Source organism: Silurus aristotelis (genome assembly GCF_946808225.1).
Source record: "Silurus aristotelis genome assembly, chromosome: 4".
Classification (NCBI taxonomy): domain Eukaryota; kingdom Metazoa; phylum Chordata; class Actinopteri; order Siluriformes; family Siluridae; genus Silurus; species Silurus aristotelis.
This window is the reverse complement of record NC_139577.1, coordinates 25,310,149-25,331,853: the sequence shown is the minus strand read 5'-3', so window position 1 is coordinate 25,331,853 and position 21,705 is coordinate 25,310,149. Positions and strand designations below refer to the sequence as shown.

The following is a 21,705-nucleotide window of genomic DNA, read 5'->3' as shown; positions in this document are numbered from 1 at the left end:
ATTGAGCCACCAGGAAGAAGGAAAAAAGGAAGACCATGAAGGAGGTTTATGGATGTGGTGAGGGAAGACCTGCAGGTAGTTGGTTTGAAAGAGGCAGATGTAGAGGACAGGGGGTATGGAGACAGCTGTGGCGACCCCTAACGGGAGAAAGTTAAAGAAGAAAAAGGAGTCTGTAGGGAATTGCAGGTATGCAGTTGTTGATAAGAGAAGACAGATGAACACAGGAAAACACCTCAAGGCACAACCTTGAACCTAAAGGACATCCACATCTAAATCCACTCATGTCAGCCATAAAAATTAATTTCTCTTATTAATATTCTCGTATCATTATTCTTTAATTTGTTTACTTATTCTAATACAATTTGCCTTATGAAATAGATCCGTGTGGAAACACCATAGGGAGATGGTTTCCGAGTTCAAGGTCACCAAAAAGATGCCTGTCTAAAACAAACGCTAAACTGCAGATGATTTTGGTTATTTAATAAGGAGAATTATTGAATGTGCTAACCTTTAAAGTGTGTATATTTGTTCTTTTATTCACCGCCGCGCATCTTTATGTGTAATATTATTTTTGTATAATAACCATCAGGCAATACTATAGACATCTCGAGTCACCTGGGGGCTTTTCGCACGTTGTCTCACAGATGAAGCTGCAGATTCTGACCTTTTCTGATGAACACGGGTTTAGCTCACGTTTTGTATCGCAATGAACTGGTATTCCTGGTCCACACTTTGCACGGTTGGTGAGAGGAGCTGAGACCCAGCCTGAGGTTTTAATGATGTCGGTTCAGCGCTGTGTTTATTCTTTGACCCGAGCGCACTTGCAGCGCAGGGCCTGGGGAGTCACATCCAACTCTGCTGCTCTGTGCATCTCTACTGGACACGCAGGTCTACATGAGCGATCTCTGCTAAACGTCTCGATCAGACAGAGATCTGCTTCATCAGACAGCTCAATGAGACCCCCGGACACCTCTCTGTTTGTCCCGCTGGCGGTGAAAATCGACGACGCAGAAGACGGAGCGATTGGAGCGGAATTAACCAGGCCACTTGAAAAAAGTAACTCTGTGTGTTTGGGGATCATAAGTCACCTGTGTGGTGGGACTGGATGTGGTCTAACACCGGTGTCAGTGATTGTGAATTGGCAGTAATTAGGCATCACAAAGTTAATTTCACTGGATATTAGTCACGCGAATGCTTGACAACAATCGGGGTCTTTACAACTTTTAATCAGGGTCACTGTTTATTTGAAAACAATCTGAAGCTTGAAAATATTTGTGAGCATCACGTCTAACGAAAGGGGGAAAAAACAGCAGAGGGAAACGAAATTGAAACGAAATTGAAACAAGGGTTGCGTCAAATACATATGCGCATGCGTATTTCACTTCATACATCTGCCCAAAATTATGCCACCTATAGAATTAATAATTCTAATAATCTGCATGCCTCCTTCTCCCATACCATCCTTCACCTATCATTGAGAACTTCATATGCATCCCTGCCATAATATTACATAGGTGATGATTCTCAGCATGGCAGAGACTTTGGTGTACTGATTCATCATGTAGTGTTGTAATTTTGAAACAATGGAGGGTTTAGGGATGAGTGTCAACCCAAAATATCAGTTTATAACCAGCACTGTGAAAATTAATCTAATTGTTCATGTGGAGACGAGCTGTAGATGTAACTACCCAAAGTGCATACCAAACCAACATTTAAATAACGTTACCCAAAACCCTCATGTAGACAAATATTAATGTCTCGATGTTTTCGGTTGATTTGTTAAAATGGCAGCTTTATTGCTGGTGAACCTCTTCAGCTTTATCTTTATTTTGTGTTTTGCAGCTGAAATTCTTAAAGTGCTGAACAGATTTTACAAAAGGAAAGAGATGCAGAAGCTTGCTGCTGACCAGGGGCTTGATGGTGAGTTTATTTCAGTTCTCTTTCAAAGCCTGGCTAAATGGCTTTTATCTGAGAAGCAGTAAAGCGGAAGCCCATTCCTCTGACTAAACATGGAAATACGTGTAGTCCGTATGTATTAAAAGCGAAACGTACCTTTCAAGCACTTTGCTCACAAAAGTTACTGGATAAAAGCGAGGATTTGGTTCTTTAATGTCTACTGGCAGTAAGTAACTTATCTGTTCCGTATACTGCCATTTTGAGTATATTTCAGATCATCAGCGTTTTGCCGCTTTTTTTTGGTATTCCTGTAAAAAAACAATGAGAGGTAGCATTAATTCAGTATATGCAGTATATATGTAGATTCTTCTGTGTTACCTGTCCAAAGCGCTCCAGTGTTCAGCGACTGGTGTGTCAGTAATAATGGTCCATGAGTGCACAGTGCTTCGTGTGTAGTTAAATGGACTAAACAAACCATCAAATTAACATATTAATTTGCCTTGATTAATTTTTTTTTTTTTATAGAATTACTCGAGGAATCGTTACAGCCCTATGTAGGATTATAAAATGAGGAAATTATTTTAATATTTAACAACAGGATCCCTGGTGGTCTAGTGGTTAGGATGGAAGCAGGACACAGCAACAGTGCCAGGACACAGCTGTCTATGAACATAAGTTCACATGTTAGAAAACTGGCTATGTAAATGTGCTTGCATTAAATTATAATAAATAAAGAAGTGATATTGATGTCATTTTTCATAGCAGTCTTGACTGATATAAGTCCACCAGTGCACTTTTTTGCTGCATATAATCGTTTTATTATTCACTTCCAGCGTGTCTCTTCCACCAAGCCTTTATTAGCTTCAGGAAGTATGTTCTAGAGATAAAGACTCTTAGTGCTGATCTGCACATTATTCTTAGTGACATCTGCTATGGAGCAGGTGAGTACTAAGACACCATAAGCACTTCTAGATAGCAAGGAAAAGCAGGGAAAATATGTTGAAATCACACTGTTATTGTGTGCTTTTTCTAGGACACATTGATGATATATTCCCATACTTTATGAGGCATGCCAAACAGATCTTTCCCATGCTGGACTGCATAGATGACCTGCGCAAGATTAGTGACTTGCGTGTGCCAGCAAACTGGTGAGGGAAGCTTTGTTTTTGTAATATATTTCGGTGGACTGGTGTATTCATGTCACAATGAGCGTTTTTTTATTTGTATAAATGATTAAAGCTAATTGAAATACTATCTTCATCAACTTGTAATTCATTGCTTTAAAGCTCTAGATTAAGAGGTGTGACATAGCATCATTATAAACACTATTATATCAAACTGCTTTATAATTGCTGTAACTGTAATAATTCTTATGCACTTTTAATATGAAAACAAACCAATAAACCAATGCGTAAGTTGCTATAGAAATTCCGGGGTGATTAATAGTTCAGATCATATTTCTAAATTGTCATCGTTCCTAACTCTGACATGGCATGGATATGAATTGTAGGTATCCTGAGGCCCGAGCGATTCAAAGGAAGATAATTTTCCATGCAGGTCCCACTAACAGTGGTAAGACCTACCATGCCATCCAGAGATACCTGGAGGCAAAATCGGGAGTTTATTGTGGTCCTCTCAAGTTGCTGGCCCATGAGATCTTTGAAAAAACTAACACTGCAGTAAGTTTTGTGGGGGGGGGGGAAAGTTACCATTGCTTTTACATAAATAGTTCATAAAAAAAAAAAGTCAAAAGTGTTTGTACAACCATATCAATAAATTTTTGCTGACTTGTGTTTAACTGAACTGTACTCTTGTCTATATACATAATGAAAAATAATTAAGTGGTTATGATTTTTTTATTAGGGTGTACCGTGTGATCTAGTGACAGGAGAAGAGAGAACCTTTGTGGATCTAGATGGGAAACAATCTAATCATGTAGCCTGTACCATTGAAATGTGCAGTGTTATAACTCCATGTGAGTGGTGGAATTCAAACAATGAAAAATACTTCAGCTTTATTAGATTCGGTTTTGTTATAAAATGTGTACATGACTATTGATTATTTTCAGATGAAGTTGCAGTCATTGATGAGATTCAAATGATCAGAGATCCTGCCAGAGGATGGGCCTGGACTAGAGCTCTTCTGGGTGAGTGCAGTACAGTATTCAAGTGCAGCTGTACTATGCTAATTGAGATTTCTTAAACATCTGGATTGTCATGAAATAATAATATTTGCCCATACTAAAGGCTTTAAGTTTTGCGTAATCCTGTGGTCGTGGAGCAAAGTTTTCCTAATGCTATTTGCCAATTAGAAGCCGCTGTGAGTTCAACTATGTGAAACCCATTATGCTTTCTACTTGATAGTTCATAAATCACAGTTAATTTCTGAAAGTGGTTTACCCATATTTGTTCACGTGATCAGGTCTGTGTGCTGAGGAGATCCATGTGTGTGGAGAACCTGCAGCTATTAGCTTCATCACTGAACTCATGTTTACCACTGGCGAGGAGGTGGAGGTGAGTCTGTTCTTCCGCTAGTTTGTTTGATGTGTTCAATTTGACAGGAAACAATGTAGCTGCAAGAAGACACAAGACATAGTTAGAAAGTCAGACCACTAGATGTTTGATTCAAAAACTTATAAGGAGCAGATCATTTGTAATGCTAAAGGTTAATGTTTTTTTTTTTACGCTCAAGGTTCGGAACTATAAGCGTCTGACTCCATTCTCTATCTCGGACAATGCAGTGGAGAATCTTGACAACCTGAAGCCTGGTGACTGCATTGTGTGTTTCAGCAAAAATGACATCTACTCTGTGAGTAGGCAAATAGAGATCCGAGGCCTGGAATGTGCTGTCATTTACGGCAGTTTGCCACCTGGTAAGAGTCCTCGAATCAATAGAATCCAGCAATATTAAAGCCCATTTATGCTCTTTTTAGAGTTTTCCAATTAATACATTTTCACTGTTTTTTTTATATGGTATATTCTGTTGTACAGTGTTGCATAGTTCTTATTGACTTGTTTTGTAGTGTTTTATTAGTAGAATTTAATTAACTTGTGGCCTAACCGCATAAATACTTTAAATTACAGGTACCAAGCTGGCTCAAGCGAAAAAGTTCAATGACCCAGATGACCCCTGTAAGATCCTCGTAGCTACTGATGCAATTGGAATGGGTTTGAACTTGTATGTTTTCTGCCTTCTGATATATTCATGCTCCTTTTCAGTGTCAGTATTTTCCAGTTTTTCCGAACAGTGATGTTTCAGTAGGATGATGTTTATATCATTACTGCTTCCAAATCAAGTACCCTTTAAATCAGCACTAAAAAAAAGCAGTTTTAAGACACAATAATAGCAAGGGCTGCTAATTGACACCATAGAGAAGTGTTCGAATCCCATCGAAGCCACAGCCACCCGCTGTCCCCCTCTGGAGTCCAAGAGAACAGAAAGGGCTGGGTTTTCTGGATGGGAAGGATCGCATATCTCCTGACACATCACAGTAACTCTCACCAAATGTGTGAGCTCATGTGTATATAAGAGGGTGGATATCCATTTCCTCCTATTGTGTTATGCTGCCCTGTGATGTAGCATGAGAGAAATTTGAAAAGACGTAGCTTCACCCTGCCTAGCTAGTGGCAGATGTATAATAATTGAGAGCGGTATGAAGGAATGAAATTGGACAAATTAAAGAGAAAAAAGATTTGGTGTAGTATAATGCAAGTGATTGTATAGATTTTAATGAAGCATTACCAAAATAAAAAGTACAAGATAATTAGGAGGATTCAGATTCAGATGTAGAACTAGTGTAAAGCTTAAACTGCGTGAGATTATCTCTAAAAGCAGGTTATATGGCAGAATGTCAGTCTTTTTTTCAGGACTAGTATTTCATGCAAATGTAAGTTCCTTGATTCGTTTATAAACAAGAGTCTCTGTCCTTTCCAGGAGCATAAGGAGAATAATATTTAACTCCCTGGTGAAACCTAATGTGAATGAGAAAGGGGAGAAAGAGATGGACACCATTTCCACCTCTCAGGCTCTGCAAATTGCTGGCCGAGCAGGTCGCTTCAGTTCCATGTTTAAAGAAGGAGAGGTGACCACCATGCATCGTGATGATCTTCCTGTCTTGAAGGAGATCCTGAGCAGAACTGTTGATCCTGTGGAGGTGAGAGACAACCCCCCCCCCCCCCCCCCCTCCTAGAGCACAGAAATGAAAAATGTAAACAAGTAGCCAGTTTACATATGAATATTAAAGCAAAGACATAGTTTCATGCTGCATCACAGTATCAGCAACTTGTGAGACATGTTTCAATAAAAAGAGAAAAGGTGCCATGTAGGCACTGCTGGTGTTAATTTTGCTTTATGTAGTCATCCAGAGATATAAGATAAAAAATAAATAAATAAAGTAGCATTTAAAGAATAGTATCCTGACACATTTCTCCTTTGTGGGATTTCAGACTGCAGGCCTACACCCCACTGCAGAGCAGATAGAGATGTTTGCTTATCACCTCCCTGACGCCACACTTTCCAATCTCATTGTGAGTGTTTCAAATCCAAAATGCTACCGTATAATTGTTTTAGGCAGAAAGCTTATATTTTGCTTACAGATTCCTCTGTGTAACAGGACATATTCGTGAGCCTCTCGCAAGTAGATGGCCTTTACTTCGTTTGCAACATCGATGATTTCAAGTTCCTGGCAGACATGATCCAGCACATTCCTTTGAACCTGCGCTCTCGCTACGTCTTCTGTACCGCCCCCATCAACAAGAAACAGGCCTTTGTTTGCACGTCCTTCCTTAAGGTACACATGACAACATGGTTCGTGGTAGTGGTGTTTTTTTTTGCTTTGTATGATCAGCCTGCCTGTACACCTCTGAGTTCCGCTTGCCGCTCACAGCAGCCAATCCTTAGGGGTCTTGTTTACAGTATATACCAAGAAGTGCCTGATAAGCTTCATGTATTATGATAGGGCATGCTCTGAGAGTCCCCTAATGATGCATGTGTTTGTCTGTAGTTTGCGAGGCAGTTCAGCAGGGACGAGCCGTTGACTTTTGCCTGGGTGTGTCGACACATCAGCTGGCCGCTGGTCCCTCCCAAAAATATCAAGGACCTTGTTCACCTGGAGGCTGTACATGATGTGCTGGATCTCTACCTTTGGCTCAGGTATTGTTAGAATGTAGTTTTTCTCTTTGGTTTTTATCTTGGGAAATTACATGTAGGCATACAACTTGGGAAAGTTTAGATATGTTTATAGGTTCACATACGTAAAAAGTACATATCCAAGAATCACAGATGTAAAGGCAATGCAAAAAAACATTTTGAAGGAAGCAATGTAATTGTTATTGTACACACAAAAACAATAGACCTGTACTTGGAGCATCTTGTCATCATATGCACAGAGAAGCTGGTTATGCTTCAATCTCTGCTTCAATACACTGACCAGGTTTGACATTATGACCTTCTTTCTAATATTGTGTTGGTCCCCGTTTTGCTGTCAAAACAGTCCTGAACGGACGAGCATTAACATCTTTAACAATTTAAACTACAGTAGCTCGTTTTTTTTTTTATCTGACCACATGGGCCAGCCTTCTCTCCCCCATGGTTCACTACTGTTACTTCCTTGGAACACTTTTGATAGATACTGACCACTGATGACCGAGAACAAACCATAAGAGCTGCAGTTTTGGGGATGCTCTGACCCAGTCGTCTAGCCATCATAATTTGGCCCTTGTCAAACTCGCTCAAATCCTTACACTTGCCCATTTTTTCCTGATTCTAACACACTAACTTCGAGAAGAAAATGTTCGCATGCTGTCTTAAATCCCACCCACTAACAGATGACACAGGAACTCACTTACAGGAAATTTGGGGCATGAACATGAAACAACTTGGAGTGAACATGAACTTGCTTTAAAATCTTGTAATCAAAAATCTAATTCTGTTACCACAGTACAGCAACTGTCCAGCCACTGCTGAGGCAATTATTTTAATATTTGCACACTTTTCTTGTATTGAATGATTTGCATAAATCCAATTGGATTAAAACCCTGTTTCAGTGAAATGATTTTCCCCCTTTAATTTCTTCTAGCTATCGCTTCATGGACATGTTTCCTGATGCCAGCCTCATCCGTGAGATCCAGAAGGAACTGGACAGCACTATTCAGGTTGGAGTGAGAAACATTACACGGCTTATCCGTGCCACAGAAACGCAAAGCAACAGCACAGGTTCTGCAGCTGAATCAAAAACTTCCCCATTTCCCGGATTAAGACTGAGAAAACCTCGGGGATCCAAAACCCATGTTCACGGTAAACAGGACACAAGGGGTGCAGACAGTTCGCTTGGTGCTCGTCTGGTTCAGGAGGGTCTACTCACACCAGAGCTCCTGCAGCAGCTTCAGAGAGAGTGGACAAGAGAGCAGAACCCCAGTGGACCTACAGGGACTATTATTAAAAATAAGAAAAAGAAATAAGTAATTTGGTATCAGTCTCACTTTTCTACATTTAGATAGGGGCTTATTTAATACATAATCTGCTTATCCATTAAATATGGACGTGTCTGTTAAGACTGAAATCTACCGATTGTGGTATACGTGTGTAAAAGGCTATACGAGTGTGAATGAGTCAACGTTGCTACTAGGTTCCTAATAAAACATTCTACTATTTTTAATGGGCTTCCACTACCTCCTTATGATTCAATTGATTTAAACTGCCTTCTTTTTATAATTTTGTATAAACTATCACCCTTCTGTAAAAACACTATGCACAGTGGGTGAGTTGTAGTTCAGAATGTTGAAGTATTTATTTTTGTACTGATTTATTTCTCAAAAGCTCCTCAAAAGATGATTAGACACTCAATAAATCAATTATTATTAATTAATAAAACAATGACTTTTTATATAATTAAATGTAGACATTAAATTTTGTTTTCCACAAGATGAATTTTGTTCAAGGTTTCCTATTTTTCTATTGGATCCCACTCACATTAAATAAAACTTACTCAAGGTAATTGGCTGGCCATGCGATATCACTCAAATACTTTTACTAATATTACTAATATTTTTTGTGTTATTCACTTGTGATTTTTCCCAGTATCTTTATTTGACAAAAAAAAGAATACTAAAACAGCTTTTTATTATTTTTCTACTTGGCTAATTGCACAGATGTGAGCATGTTTGTGTCAAAAAGGCAATTCTGCATTTTGACAGCTTGTCAATCCAAAAACAACCCCTAGTTTATGGCAATCTTGCATCAACCCATGCCATATTTTTAAGACGATGCTGTTGACCGCTTATTATTATTATTATTATTATTATTATTAAAATTGTTATGTTTTAGATTTTCTTTTATCTAGATACAAATGTGAAAGAAATCAGTTGAATAAAGTGTACCATAATATGTATGTGTTAGGTACTCGTAGACGTTTATAAATGCTGGATTTTCAACAACACTGGTTGTTTGAATATTGTCAGGAAAATATATTAAGAGTAGGGCCAATTAACGAAATGGACCAATACAAATTATCATAAAAGAAAACTTTACATTTTGCTGTGCTTTTAAATTCTTAAAATTTTTAAAAAGGAAAAATTATCTGCAGTTACTTAAAACTGCGGTGATTTAATGAATCACTCTCTCAAGCTTCGTGTTTGCTAAATCTGCCATTTAATCCAGCAGTTACTGCAACCATAGAAACTGCATGAGAAATCCACAGTGCTAAAACTTTATATAATTTATCTAAATCTTAACTGATTCCTTTCAAATAAGCCATAATCTAAAACATGCTTTGTGTAACTCTATAACTGACAAAAAGTGTAGGTGGTTAAAGTGTAACTGGGATGTTAATCAGTGGCTTATGATTATCTGGGGAAGTCTACAAACAATGAAGATGATCCAGAATTCAGTACCATTGTCTTTCTGATCACTTCAGTCCAATTTGGTAAAGATAAACACACTATTTTGACTTGGAAATTGTTTGTTCGGACTTTTTCCTTTGCACTGTGAGGATGTTTTTACAGGCACAAAAGGGTGGTGTGGGGCAGATCTCCTTCAACTATTGTTGTACTGTGTCTGTTTGCATGAAATAGCAAATGTGTTGATCCCAGGGGGAAAAAAAGCCCTGACTGGAACAAAGCCAAACACATTGCTAGGAGAGCTGTAAGAGAGGCAGCCCAGGAACGAAGAGAGACTGCCATTAATGATTTAGCTTGAGGAGGGAGGGGACGACAGGAAAGGAAGCGCTCTTAACTCACTCTCAGAGGAACAGCAGGTCTAATTGTAAAAAACTTCAATCTCATGCACAGATAAGACTTGGCTGGAGAACACAGCTTTAACGTAAGAAAACTTTACACAGGCGCAAGACTTGTGACGAAAAGTTTTTAGGAAGGATTTTTGCAAATCGAATGTCCAAGGATTTCTTGTGTTTTTAATTCAAAATCAAAAGCACCTGTGTGATCGTGAGATATTGCACAATGTTCGCCGTGCACTTGTTGGCTTTTTACTTCACCAAGCTACAGGAGGATCAAATCAAAAAGGTATATATATTTTTTAATCACTTGCAAACTTATTTAAAAATATTTTGATTTATTTTAAATTAATGTGAAATGTTACTATTTGTAGGTATGCATACTTTTGAATTTGTGGCTCTCCCATTACATGTAAATTTACAAGGAACTATTTTTAGTTTGCAAACTGTTTTTGCATTCTCTTGCATAAATCAAACAGCAGGTTGCGTTACTATAACCATACTGCTCTGAAAGCCAGTCACATCGTTCTGAGCCAGTCGTCTGATGCTGGAAGTGAATATGGTTCTGAAGTGCTCCGGCGAATCATTAACTTTCCTATGTCTCATATCTTAGTTGTGTGGAAAGCCAACCCAACACGTGTAAACTAAGGACCTTGCCCTCTCTGCCAACTTTCTCATTTGCAGCCTTATTTTTAGAAAGGAATAAACAAATATATATCTTGCTATGTATAAAGTTCAATGAGTGATAATTATTTATTTTCTTTGTTTGGTGAAAATATGGTTTTAGATACTGACTTTTTGATTGCTCTTTTAGCCTTGTGATAAAGACACACCCACGTTATCATTTGATAAGTAATAATTATAATCAATGCCTAAATCACTACCGCTATGACTTTTCACTCTTATTACTCATCCGACACTTTTTCCAGATAACTATGAAATGGCATAAGTGCCAAAGTCACACAGGAATAACACTGTTAATAAGTAATGGAAATGTAGGCTTTTTCATTGCAGATGATTTTATTTGAATGCTTTGATATAGAGGATGTGGTGCCATTAAGAACAAAACGGCAGAAATGCAAATATGTTCAAATTCGATATAGAGCAGTTATCAAGTCTATAACTAAAAACTTAAAATTCTTCTCTTTACTTCCACTAGTTCATTCATTCATACATTGTGCTAATGATTAGACCATGTTTACTAGATGAAAGAACCTACACTCTGGTAGACAGCATGCAGAATGAAAAGATGAAAAACACACTGTAGCCCCACACCATATTTCTCGAGCCCACCGCCCAAGTCTAACCCCAAGTGGAATTAAATCCTACACAAATGCAATTTGATATGAAAATATTTTTGTTACTGGATTCAAGTCCAACACCAGAGTCGACTCCTACAACCCTGCTAATGAAATTATTTGTTTATTTATCATTTTTTGCACAGGTTGACCGGTTCCTATATGCCATGCGTCTGTCTGATGAACAGCTCTTGGACATTAAGTCTCGTTTCCGTGTAGAAATGGAGAAAGGTCTGTCTAAAGAAAGCAACGTTGCTGCGACAGTCAAAATGTTACACACACACGTCCGCTCGACTCCTGATGGCTCAGGTACACATTATGCTTCCAAGAGTTAAATGCCATATTAAATAATGTACTTAAGCACAGTCAAACTAAACAACATACAGTATGATCACATTTAATGATAAATCACATCTAATGCTCTGTTGTATAAATAATCCACCCAAATTTTGAAAAATGGTGTTGTGTGTCTGTGGCACATCTAGAGAAGGGTGACTTCCTGGCACTAGATCTTGGTGGTTCCAAGTTCAAAGTTCTACAGGTCAAGGTATCTGAGGATGGGAAAAAGAAAGTGCAGATGAAAAGCCAGACTTTTCCAGTTCCTGTGGAGGTTCTCAATGGAAGAGGAACAGATGTACGTACTTCATTGCAAATGTAACATTTAGTTACTGAGATGGCATACAGTTAAAATGTTTTTTTTATTTTTTTTTTTATTGAAAAAAGGAATTTTAGCAAGTACCGTATTTTTCGGACTATAAGCCGCTACTTTTTTCCTACGTTTTGAACCCCGCGGCTTAAACAACGAAGCGGCTAATTTATGAATTTTTCCTGGGTTTTTCCCGGTTTTACAAACTTCAAGCCAAAAAACTGAGCGACATAACATTTGATCAAGGAAATTTCCGAACGGAAATGAAAAAACGCACCTCACCTGTGTTCTGAGCTGCACGGCTTCGGGAGAAATTTATTTTTTTTTTAAACGCACGACGATGCCAAAAGATAAACTCCCGAGAGAAATAGTTGTGAAAGGAAGGAGGAAGACAGTGAACAATGACTTACTTGGTAGGCTACTGTTTAGATACAAGCCGTTGTAGCGCGTTGAGTTTGGGTTAAGGGATAGCTCGAGTTGTAACTCCAGTTGCAACAGAAATCATATAAGCACAGACAGGTTTCCAAAACTCGTGCTTTTTTATTTTTCTTGGCAACAGTGTTAAGGGTTAGTCAAAAAAACTTAGAAATGAGCATCAGAAAATAATAAGGACATAATCTTAGGTCTCCACACACGCAGTAATACCGGAAAAATGCTGTGCCGGTCTTTTCCCAAAATACCGCTATGCTCCTAAAGGAAGCGCAGCATATTTCACCCGTTACATGTGTGGCATGTTTTCTAAAGTAATTTTATTATATACTGGCAGAGCAATTATTTTATATTTCCATTCAGCCAAATAATTGACCCTTCTTCTACTTTTTATGTCTTACAGCTTTTCGATCACGTGGCAGAGTCTTTAAAAACCTTCATGAATAACAATGAGATAAATCAGAAGATTCCACTGGGCTTCACCTTCTCATTCCCCTGTCTCCAGTCTAAACTTGATGAGGTACAAAGCAGCAAGGGCACACAGCTCTAGGAATTTTGTACTTATGTGCCAATATTTGTATAATTTCTCAAGCCACATTATTATTATTACTAATACTGTATTACTATGATGTAGGGTATGTTGCTCTCATGGTCAAAGGACTACAAGGCCAGAGGTGTCAAAGGTGCTGATGTGGTAGAGTTACTGAGGCAGTCTATCAGTAAAGTTAAGGTATGAAAGAAACTTAAAAAAAATAATATGGTTTATAATTAGATAAATATTTAGAGAACATGCCTATAAAGCATTTTAAAAGTCAGTGTTGTGTATGAGAACAGGGGATTGATGTGGATGTTCTGGCTCTGGTCAATGACACAGTGGGGACCATGATGACATGTGGATATGATGACCAGCACTGTGAGGTCGGAGTTATTATAGGTGAGACCATAGTGACCATGTCTGAACATTACCTAAACTACAATCAGAGCAGCAAGCATGTGCCATCATTACCTGGAGTTTAGATGTGAAATTAAACATACAATTAAAAAAAACAGTTTCCTGTCTTTTCCTTCAGGTACAGGCACCAATGCATGCTACATGGAGGAGATGCGACACATTGACCTGGTGGAGGGAGACGAGGGCAGGATGTGCATCAGTACAGAGTGGGGAGCGTTTGGAGATGATGGGGCACTGGATGATTTCATTACAAGTTTTGATCAGGAAATTGATGCCGCCTCCATCAACCCTGGAAAACAACTGTGAGGTTTTAAGTGTTTTATAAAGGGTTTCAATTTAGTAGCTATAGACAGTAAACAAAATCCAGTCACATCACATCCAATGCCTTTTTTCTTTAAAATGCCACTTTCTTCTACTCCACAGCTTCTTCAAAATTGTTGCTTACAATGTCATTGGACAAAGCAGAAGTAGGAATAGAAATATTGGTGCTCATTTAGAAAAGTCAATCTCAGTCAAGATTATATTTAAGAATAATTTACATGCTTATGTTTCCATAAGGTTTGAGAAGATGGTGAGTGGGATGTACATGGGAGAGCTGGTGAGGCTCATCCTGTTAAAGATGGCTAAACGTGGCCTGCTGTTTAAAGGAAGGGTATCAGATTCTCTTCGTACCAAAGGGAGATTTCAAACTAAGCATGTCTGCATAATAGAAGAGTAAGTAAGATTTTTTTTACAGTTTAAAATTAAACCATCTCTGCTAATCTATATGCAATGAAGTCATTAAAATCTGTTATGGCTGATCATATATGGAGTTTCATTTATCTGGTGTCTTCTTCTAGGTACAAAAATGGGCTGGAGAACACTAAGGAAATCCTCACAGAGCTTGGTCTCACTCCCACAGAGAATGACTGCATTGCAGTTCAGCATGTTTGCACCATTGTGTCCTTCAGGTCAGCTAACCTGTGTGCTGCTGCATTGGCTGCCATCCTCACACGCATCCGGGAGAACAAGAAGCTAAAGACGCTAAGGACCACCGTTGGAGTGGATGGAACTGTCTACCGGACTCATCCTCAGTATGATAGCTTGTTTGCTTCTTGCAGTCTTTTTTATTTTAAACAAATAAACTTCACTCAATATGCACAGGTGCTGGATTTACAAGATGTTGGTCTCTGTATTGTAAATACATTTTGCAGGTATGCGAAGAGGCTCCATAAAGTGGTGCGCCGTCTGGTGCCTGAGTGCCATGTCCGTTTTGTGCTGTCGGAGAGTGGCAGTGGGAAAGGGGCAGCCATGGTGACTGCGGTTGCCCAACGTTTGGCATCACAGCGCAAAGAGATTGACAGCACACTAGCAGAATTCACCCTCAGCCCCACACAACTCCAACAAGTTAAAGATGAGATGCGAGTGGAGTTGGAACGTGGCCTCAGAAAGGACTCTCATGGCTCTGCTTCAGTCAAAATGCTGCCCTCATATGTTTACAGGACTCCAGATGGCACAGGTGAAAAAATATTTCGTTTTAAGAACAAGATTATAAATTTTTAAATGTTTCTTGCAATTATACCTTATACCTAAATATATTTAATATAATTATATAAATATACATAGAATTAATACCTAATACCTAAATGTATCGTAATTGCCTCATACACCCTGTGTTGTGCACTGTGCATGTGACAATTATCCAAAGAAATGTGGCTTTAAATATTTTCCCAAAAAGTAAATAGTCTAAGTTAAATCTATGTTTGCAATTTATTTACAAATTACCACTAAATTTGTCTTAATTAAGAGGGTAAACACTAAGACAAAGAAGGGCTAGAAATGTTTTCACATTTTCACATTGTTTCTTACACATTCTAATAGCTATTTTTCTCACACTAATAGCCACACACACACACACACACACACACACACACACACACACACACACACACACACACCACACACACACACACAGAATTATGGCAAAAGATGGCCCACTGTTGGAAATCCCTTTAGGAATTTTTATCTAAATGGGCGATTTGTGTACTGATGTATTTTATCACTGGTGGTCCTACTTTAGAAACGGGAAAATTCCTGGCCTTGGATCTGGGCGGAACAAATTTCAGAGTTCTGGTGGTGAAGATCCGTAGTGGAATTCGGAAATCTGTGCGCATGTATAACAAGATTTATGCCATTCCACTGGAAATCATGCAGGGCACTGGAGAGGAGGTGCAAACTTATGTCTTTTTTTGTACTGTAATGCTAGCGATCAGCTCACACATGCACTATTTCAAATTAGATGAATAGAAATGAATTTGTCGTGATTATTAAATATAAGCTATAGCTAATAAATGTTCTGTTTCCTTTTCAGCTGTTTGACCACATAGTACATTGTATCTCAGATTTCTTGGACTATATGGGGATGAAAAACACCTGCCTGCCCCTTGGCTTCACCTTCTCATTCCCATGCAAACAGACTGGAATAGATAAGGTAACAGAAGCATTATCATTGCTTATCAGAGGTTAAATGGAGATGCTGACATCATACTATGAAAACAGATTATTGAGAGATGCATTAAACATTCTTTACAATCTTTAAGGGAATCCTGGTGAGCTGGACAAAAGGCTTCAAAGCTACTCACTGTAAGGGCAATGATGTGGTGGACATGCTGAGAGAGGCCATTAAGAGACGAAATGTAAGATATGAAATTTGTATATATGTTAATAAAAAAAAATCATGATCAGAGTATTTGAATAATTCTGTTTGTGTAGGAATTTGACCTTGATATCGTTGCTGTGGTAAACGACACGGTTGGCACGATGATGACATGTGCATACGAAGATCCTAATTGTGAAATTGGATTAATTGCTGGTATGGATTTTATCTCCTTCTGTCAAAACAAACGTTCTTTGTCACTCCGTGCTTTAATCTTGTCAGTTCATAACAGCTCCTAATGAAGGCATGCAAGCACAAAACCAAATGTACATTATATTAAACAGGAAATATAGAATTATATCAGTATATGCAACAATGCAGGTTTGGGGAAAAGTATATTTCAAAATAAAAAAAAATATGTAATACGCTTCCTGGATTTTGTCTGGGATTTTCTTGGCCATGCAGGAACAGGCAGCAACGTTTGCTACATGGAACACATGAAGAACATTGAAACAGTGGAAGGGGATGAGGGGCACATGTGTGTGAACACTGAGTGGGGTGGTTTTGGGGATAACGACAACATTGAGGATATCCGGACACGGTTTGACCGGGAGGTGGATAGCGGCTCCCTGAATGTGGGTAAACAAAGGTAAGAGTGGCTGTTATGGCTTATTCATACACATCTAATATTAATATCATACTAAGTTGCACATTATACTTTTATCAAATGGGCCAATTCATTAAAAATGGGGAAAACATTCACTTTTACTATGTGTATAAGTAAATAAGTCAATGTATATTTTGCATATGTCATCCAGGCTGTACCTTGTGTTAAAAATCTCCCTTTCATTTTTTTCAATGTATATAATGTTGTAACAACAATTTCTAGAAAACAAATATTGTGTGTGTGTGTGTGTGTGTGAGCACACTCAACAATAAAACCCATTCTGATTCTGTAGAAGCTTTTTTAAACATAAAATCCCTGACAAACATTTCCTTCCAGAGTTAGTCTGCCTTTGCTGTTATAATAACATCTATTGTTCTAAAGCTTTTCACTAGACTTTGGAGTGTGGCTGTGAATTTGTTTTTATTCAGGTTTATTAAGAGGTTTATTGAGGTCAGGCACTGATGTTGGAGACAAGTAGGCTTTGCATGCAGTCAGCACTCCAATCCCAAAGGAGTTCAGTGAGAGACCTTTGCAGGCTGCTTAAGGTCTTCCATTTAAGCCTTAGCAAAGCACATATTTTGGCTCTTGATTTACACAAAGGGGCATGATATTAGACATTATAGACAACAGTGTGTCTTACTTTGTAATTCTGAGGAACAAATAATGATCAGGTATCTGCAAAAGTTTCGCCATATAGTGTACCTAATGTGTGATGGTCAGGGACTGTTAAGTGTTTGTCCACACGGGGGCAGTGTATCGTTAAAGTACTGGTTCTCTCTAATTTGTTATAGTGTACATGACAATATATCATGAGCCTACATTATTTACAACCTGGTTTTCGATACTAAACTCCTTTCTTTCAAAATATTGGAAACTGGAAACTGAAGCTAACTGTAGATGTTTATTTTGTTCACACAGGTTTGAGAAGATGACCAGTGGAATGTACCTAGGAGAAATTGTCCGGCAGATTCTAATAGATTTCACCAAACGAGGTCTTTTGTTTCGTGGCCATATTACAGAGTGTCTTAAGACAAGGGGCATTTTTGAGACCAAGTTTCTCTCACAGATTGAAAGGTACATGTCTTTATAATTTATTCATATATAGTTAAATATATTAAACCTTTTTACCACAGTGATCAGGCAGTTTCAACTGTATAAAATCTCTTAGTTTAATTAGACATCTTGTAAACTTAGTCATAGCCATGTTTATCATGGGTTGATACTATATTCTTCTCTGAAATTGATGGCATCCTCTAGTGACCGTTTGGCGCTACTGCAAGTCAGATGTATTCTGCAACATTTGGGTCTGAACAGCACATGCAATGACAGTATCATCGTTAAGGAAGTGTGTGGTGTTGTGTCAACCCGAGCTGCACAGCTCTGTGGTGCAGGGATGGCTGCTATTGTAGACAAAATCAGGGAGAACCGAGGACTAGACCATCTCAACATCACAGTGGGTGTGGATGGCACACTCTACAAACTCCATCCACAGTGAGTAGAACAATATGTCATTGCACAGGTTCTTGATTTTCCCTAAACCTGATTTAGATGCTCGTGTAAGCATCAGGATCATGACTTGAAATGTGACTACTTTTTTGCTTCTTTTCCTCTTTGCAGCTTTTCAAAAATTCTAAAAGACACAGTGAAAGAACTTGCCCCCAAGTGTGAGGTGGATTTCATCCTGTCTGAAGATGGCAGTGGAAAGGGAGCAGCACTTATTACAGCTGTGGCTCGTCAGTTTTGTAAGACGGCATAAGAATGCTCAGGTGCACTGTGTTCTTTTTTCCATCATTTTGCATTTGTAGCTGGAGCAAAGAAACCTGAGTGCTATCCAATTGTATATAATTAATATAAAGAATTTAACTTTAAAAGTAGTTAGAACAATTTCTTTATCTTAAGAGCTTTGTTAGACAACTATTGTCTAGACATTTAATTAAAAAGTTTCCTGTTCATTTATTTTGTCACAGTTTAATAATGAAATGCATAAGTATATCAATATTTGAATCAGGAGATAAAACAGAAGAAGTTAACTTCAAAAACCTTCTCAGGTTGTCAGCTGTGCAGCTTATTTCACTGAGAGTAACTGCCTCTTTTGTAGCCTAGCCCCCCCGGTTTGCATAAGCAGGCAGGAAGAATAGCACGAATAAGGCTCATCTAGAGCGGAAAGTAGCTTTGAATACTGGAATGTCACAAGATTATTTAGACTTGCCAAGAACAAGCTCTCGTTCACAAGCCAGTGGCAAGTTTTTCTTGTAAAAAGTTTATTTATAAAATGTAAAATGCTTTAATTATTATGGCATTAAACATATTGATATTCATATATTGGATTTTTAGTTGAAAATGTATTCCAAATTAGGTTAACTTGTGTTTCCTAAATGCTTCTGAAAGCTGCTAATTAGATGATGAAAAGTACATATATCGCAATATGCACAAATTGATAACGCCATCTATTAAATTAAGCATCAGTAGGTTTATACAGATATACTTCAATCAGGTCAGCTGCTGTAAAGAAAAAACTACTCATGTTAATCCTGCTTGCTAATGCTTACCAATTTATTTGGCAAAGAGACAAAGCTTACAGCTGAGAATATACTGTATATCTTACATAGAAAAGTATGCATGCATGAGCCCCTGCTGAGTCTTTAGCTTGGTGCTGCATCGTTGATTATTAGTTGAAAGATCTGTCAGTAAAAGAGTTTAATGTGGTTTTGATAGTTTATTAAAAGTGGATTTTAGCACTCCTTGTAGGCTTATCATTCCTCAGTGTTTATGGTCACTGTACTACACATGTTCTGGGAGGAAAGTCATTCATAAATGGTACATTTTAGTTACATCCCATGACACTGTTCAGATATTTACATCTATTATTCAAACAGGTCGACTATTTGTATTTTTTGTCTTTTTTTGTTCATCGCCTTTTTCTGTGTTTTAAACCGCTGTCAATAAAAAATACATTGCATGACCTGTTAATGAGCAACAATTCCAGCTTTCGTTCTGAAATTTCATTAGAGCATGCGTGATTCTGCAGATGTTAAACAACTTCGCTCAGAACAGTTTTAGTGACATGGTTTGATTATGTAAGTGCCATTGCTTAAATCCCTTTAGATCCTTTCTCAAGGAGCAAAGTGGTTCACCCTGACTTTGGATTATCTAATTTACTTGTTGGACTACCAGTCTTCAACCATGGATAGCGATAAGAAAATTGAGATTTTACCACATGTAGGTATGTTATATGTCTTAGTTGCTTAATAGACCTTGTTTTAAAAAGATGTTTTATGGATAATTGTACATGATAAATTGTGTAAATTAGGACAGCAGCAGGAAACGTCCACAGGCCAGTCATTGGTTCTGTCTTGGCAGCAAACTGCACATAGCTTCTACCTATTCAATTATTCAATGTGTGTGTAGATTATTTTTTTAATTCATAACAATCCACAATAACATTTTAGGATAACTGAAGCTACATTTGCTGAACTTTCTTAAATAAAATGAATCTACATTTTTTAAATAATTTCAATAATTAATGATAGTTAAATAGATACACAAACATTGTATAACTACCTACTATTGCTAATTATTGTATACATATTGATTTTGGTTTTGTTTGTTAAAAATATAATAAGGTTTGTGCTTTGCATGTATTTGTTGAAAATCCCTCCAGATAAAGTCATATTCATAATGTATAAAAGGACACATGAGGTGCTTTTTTTTTCTCAAACATCTTACAATAAGGTTGTTGTCTTTAAAGCAATGCTGAATTCATTGCAAGGCCAAATTGAAATAGTTTGCATTTCTAAAATACGATGTTTATTGTGCACATGCTTCTTTATTTTTACCCCAAAATATTAAAAAAAATTTTGCTATTGCAAAATTGCTGTCAGGATGCATGAATAAGTGTTTTACTTATTTGTTGCACCTGCCATGTGAGTTACTATAAAATCCCCCCTGTAATTGCTCAAGTCACTTTCTTAATCAAATCTGTGCAAACACAATAAACATTCTTAGCCTGTGATTTGTCAGTGAATTTGTAATTGCCTAAAAACCGGCACCATTCAGTCAAAGATTTTCTATATACTGTAACTGAGTTGGAGGTACAGGAAATGAGTCAGAGAAAAGGTATTTGTAGGACAACTATGATGACTTATGTTCCATCTGCCACAATAATTGATTAGGACTATTACACACGATTTCACTACTGCCTGATGTCATTAATTTCATCAATAAAGAATTCCTGTAATTGTAAAGAACAAAAATATCAAAGAAATGGCCTGAGGAATTATTACCAGTAGTGGGACTAGGCAATAAATAGGATAAATTTTAACTTATTATTAAAAAGAAGACAAATATAAAATATATATGTTGCCCATTACAATGAATGAATGTTGCAACACTCTAACTATTGGCACTTACAGGAAATGCTTATTTTATTCCTTCGCCTGCTTCTCCTGACATTTAAATTCTTTCAGTATCTTTAACTTCATAATATAAGCTTTATCCTTTAGTCATCTGTTTTAGTAAAACAAATGTATGTCTTCTTCACATTTTTAAAATAACCTATTTTGCATAGCTTAGATGTGTATAAAAAACAAGTTTACATTTAATTTGTCCATGTCTGATGTGAAATCTGGCAGTTGCTTAGAATATTGCTTTCATTTTTTATACTTATTCCTAAAGGGGAAAAGAAGCTCAAGTAAGCCTCGTTCTGTTTTTTTTTTTTTTTTTTTTTTTTTTTTTAAATCCCAGCTGTTATTTACCTTTCTTCCTAACCTTTTTACTTGGGTAACTGGCCGTCTAAAACTGGCTCTCTTATTGACTATAAATATAGCTTTCTTTACACATTGGCATTAGATGCTTCACACTTTTTAAGTTGGAATGTCTTCATTACTACGGTTTTTGTTAACAGTATTACTTGACAGAATTTGAAGAAGGCACGCCTCTATAACCTCCACGAGGCA

The 21,705-nt window shown here is 37.6% G+C and overlaps 2 protein-coding genes across 2 annotated transcripts; both read left to right on the top strand.

The window, feature by feature from the left end:
• Window positions 1-504: 504 nt before the first annotated feature.
• Window positions 505-8,551, top strand: supv3l1 (SUV3-like helicase). Its single transcript, XM_083538506.1, has 15 exons — window positions 505-1,056; window positions 1,843-1,920; window positions 2,730-2,837; window positions 2,930-3,044; window positions 3,407-3,575; window positions 3,760-3,871; window positions 3,965-4,042; window positions 4,318-4,409; window positions 4,588-4,768; window positions 4,980-5,073; window positions 5,830-6,049; window positions 6,342-6,422; window positions 6,509-6,685; window positions 6,899-7,047; window positions 7,973-8,551. Exons 1-15 carry the CDS (start codon window positions 777-779, stop codon window positions 8,352-8,354), a joined length of 2,316 nt encoding a protein of 771 aa, XP_083394632.1. The 5' UTR covers window positions 505-776; the 3' UTR covers window positions 8,355-8,551.
• A 1,385-nt stretch (window positions 8,552-9,936) lies between these two features.
• hkdc1 (hexokinase domain containing 1) lies at window positions 9,937-19,712 on the top strand. The gene is made up of 18 exons (XM_083538503.1): window positions 9,937-10,412; window positions 11,568-11,730; window positions 11,907-12,055; window positions 12,900-13,016; window positions 13,131-13,226; window positions 13,331-13,430; window positions 13,567-13,750; window positions 14,007-14,162; window positions 14,288-14,521; window positions 14,642-14,946; window positions 15,508-15,656; window positions 15,799-15,918; window positions 16,028-16,123; window positions 16,200-16,299; window positions 16,549-16,732; window positions 17,669-17,824; window positions 18,008-18,241; window positions 18,368-19,712. The coding sequence occupies exons 1-18, from the start codon at window positions 10,350-10,352 to the stop codon at window positions 18,504-18,506; spliced, it is 2,745 nt and encodes a 914-aa protein (XP_083394629.1). The 5' UTR covers window positions 9,937-10,349; the 3' UTR covers window positions 18,507-19,712.
• The last annotated feature ends 1,993 nt before the right edge of the window (window positions 19,713-21,705 follow it).

Bases quoted from the DNA above. Each gene is read 5' to 3' on its own strand.
- supv3l1 (XM_083538506.1), top strand. From the start codon at position 777: ATGATGTCGGTTCAGCGCTGTGTTTATTCTTTGACCCGAGCGCACTTG. The intron at 4,043-4,317 runs GTGAGTGCAGTA...TCACGTGATCAG, and splicing joins CTGGACTAGAGCTCTTCTGG to GTCTGTGTGCTGAGGAGATC. The intron at 6,050-6,341 runs GTGAGAGACAAC...GTGGGATTTCAG, and splicing joins GAACTGTTGATCCTGTGGAG to ACTGCAGGCCTACACCCCAC.
- hkdc1 (XM_083538503.1), top strand. From the start codon at position 10,350: ATGTTCGCCGTGCACTTGTTGGCTTTTTACTTCACCAAGCTACAGGAG. The intron at 15,919-16,027 runs GTAACAGAAGCA...ACAATCTTTAAG, and splicing joins AACAGACTGGAATAGATAAG to GGAATCCTGGTGAGCTGGAC. The intron at 16,124-16,199 runs GTAAGATATGAA...CTGTTTGTGTAG, and splicing joins AGGCCATTAAGAGACGAAAT to GAATTTGACCTTGATATCGT.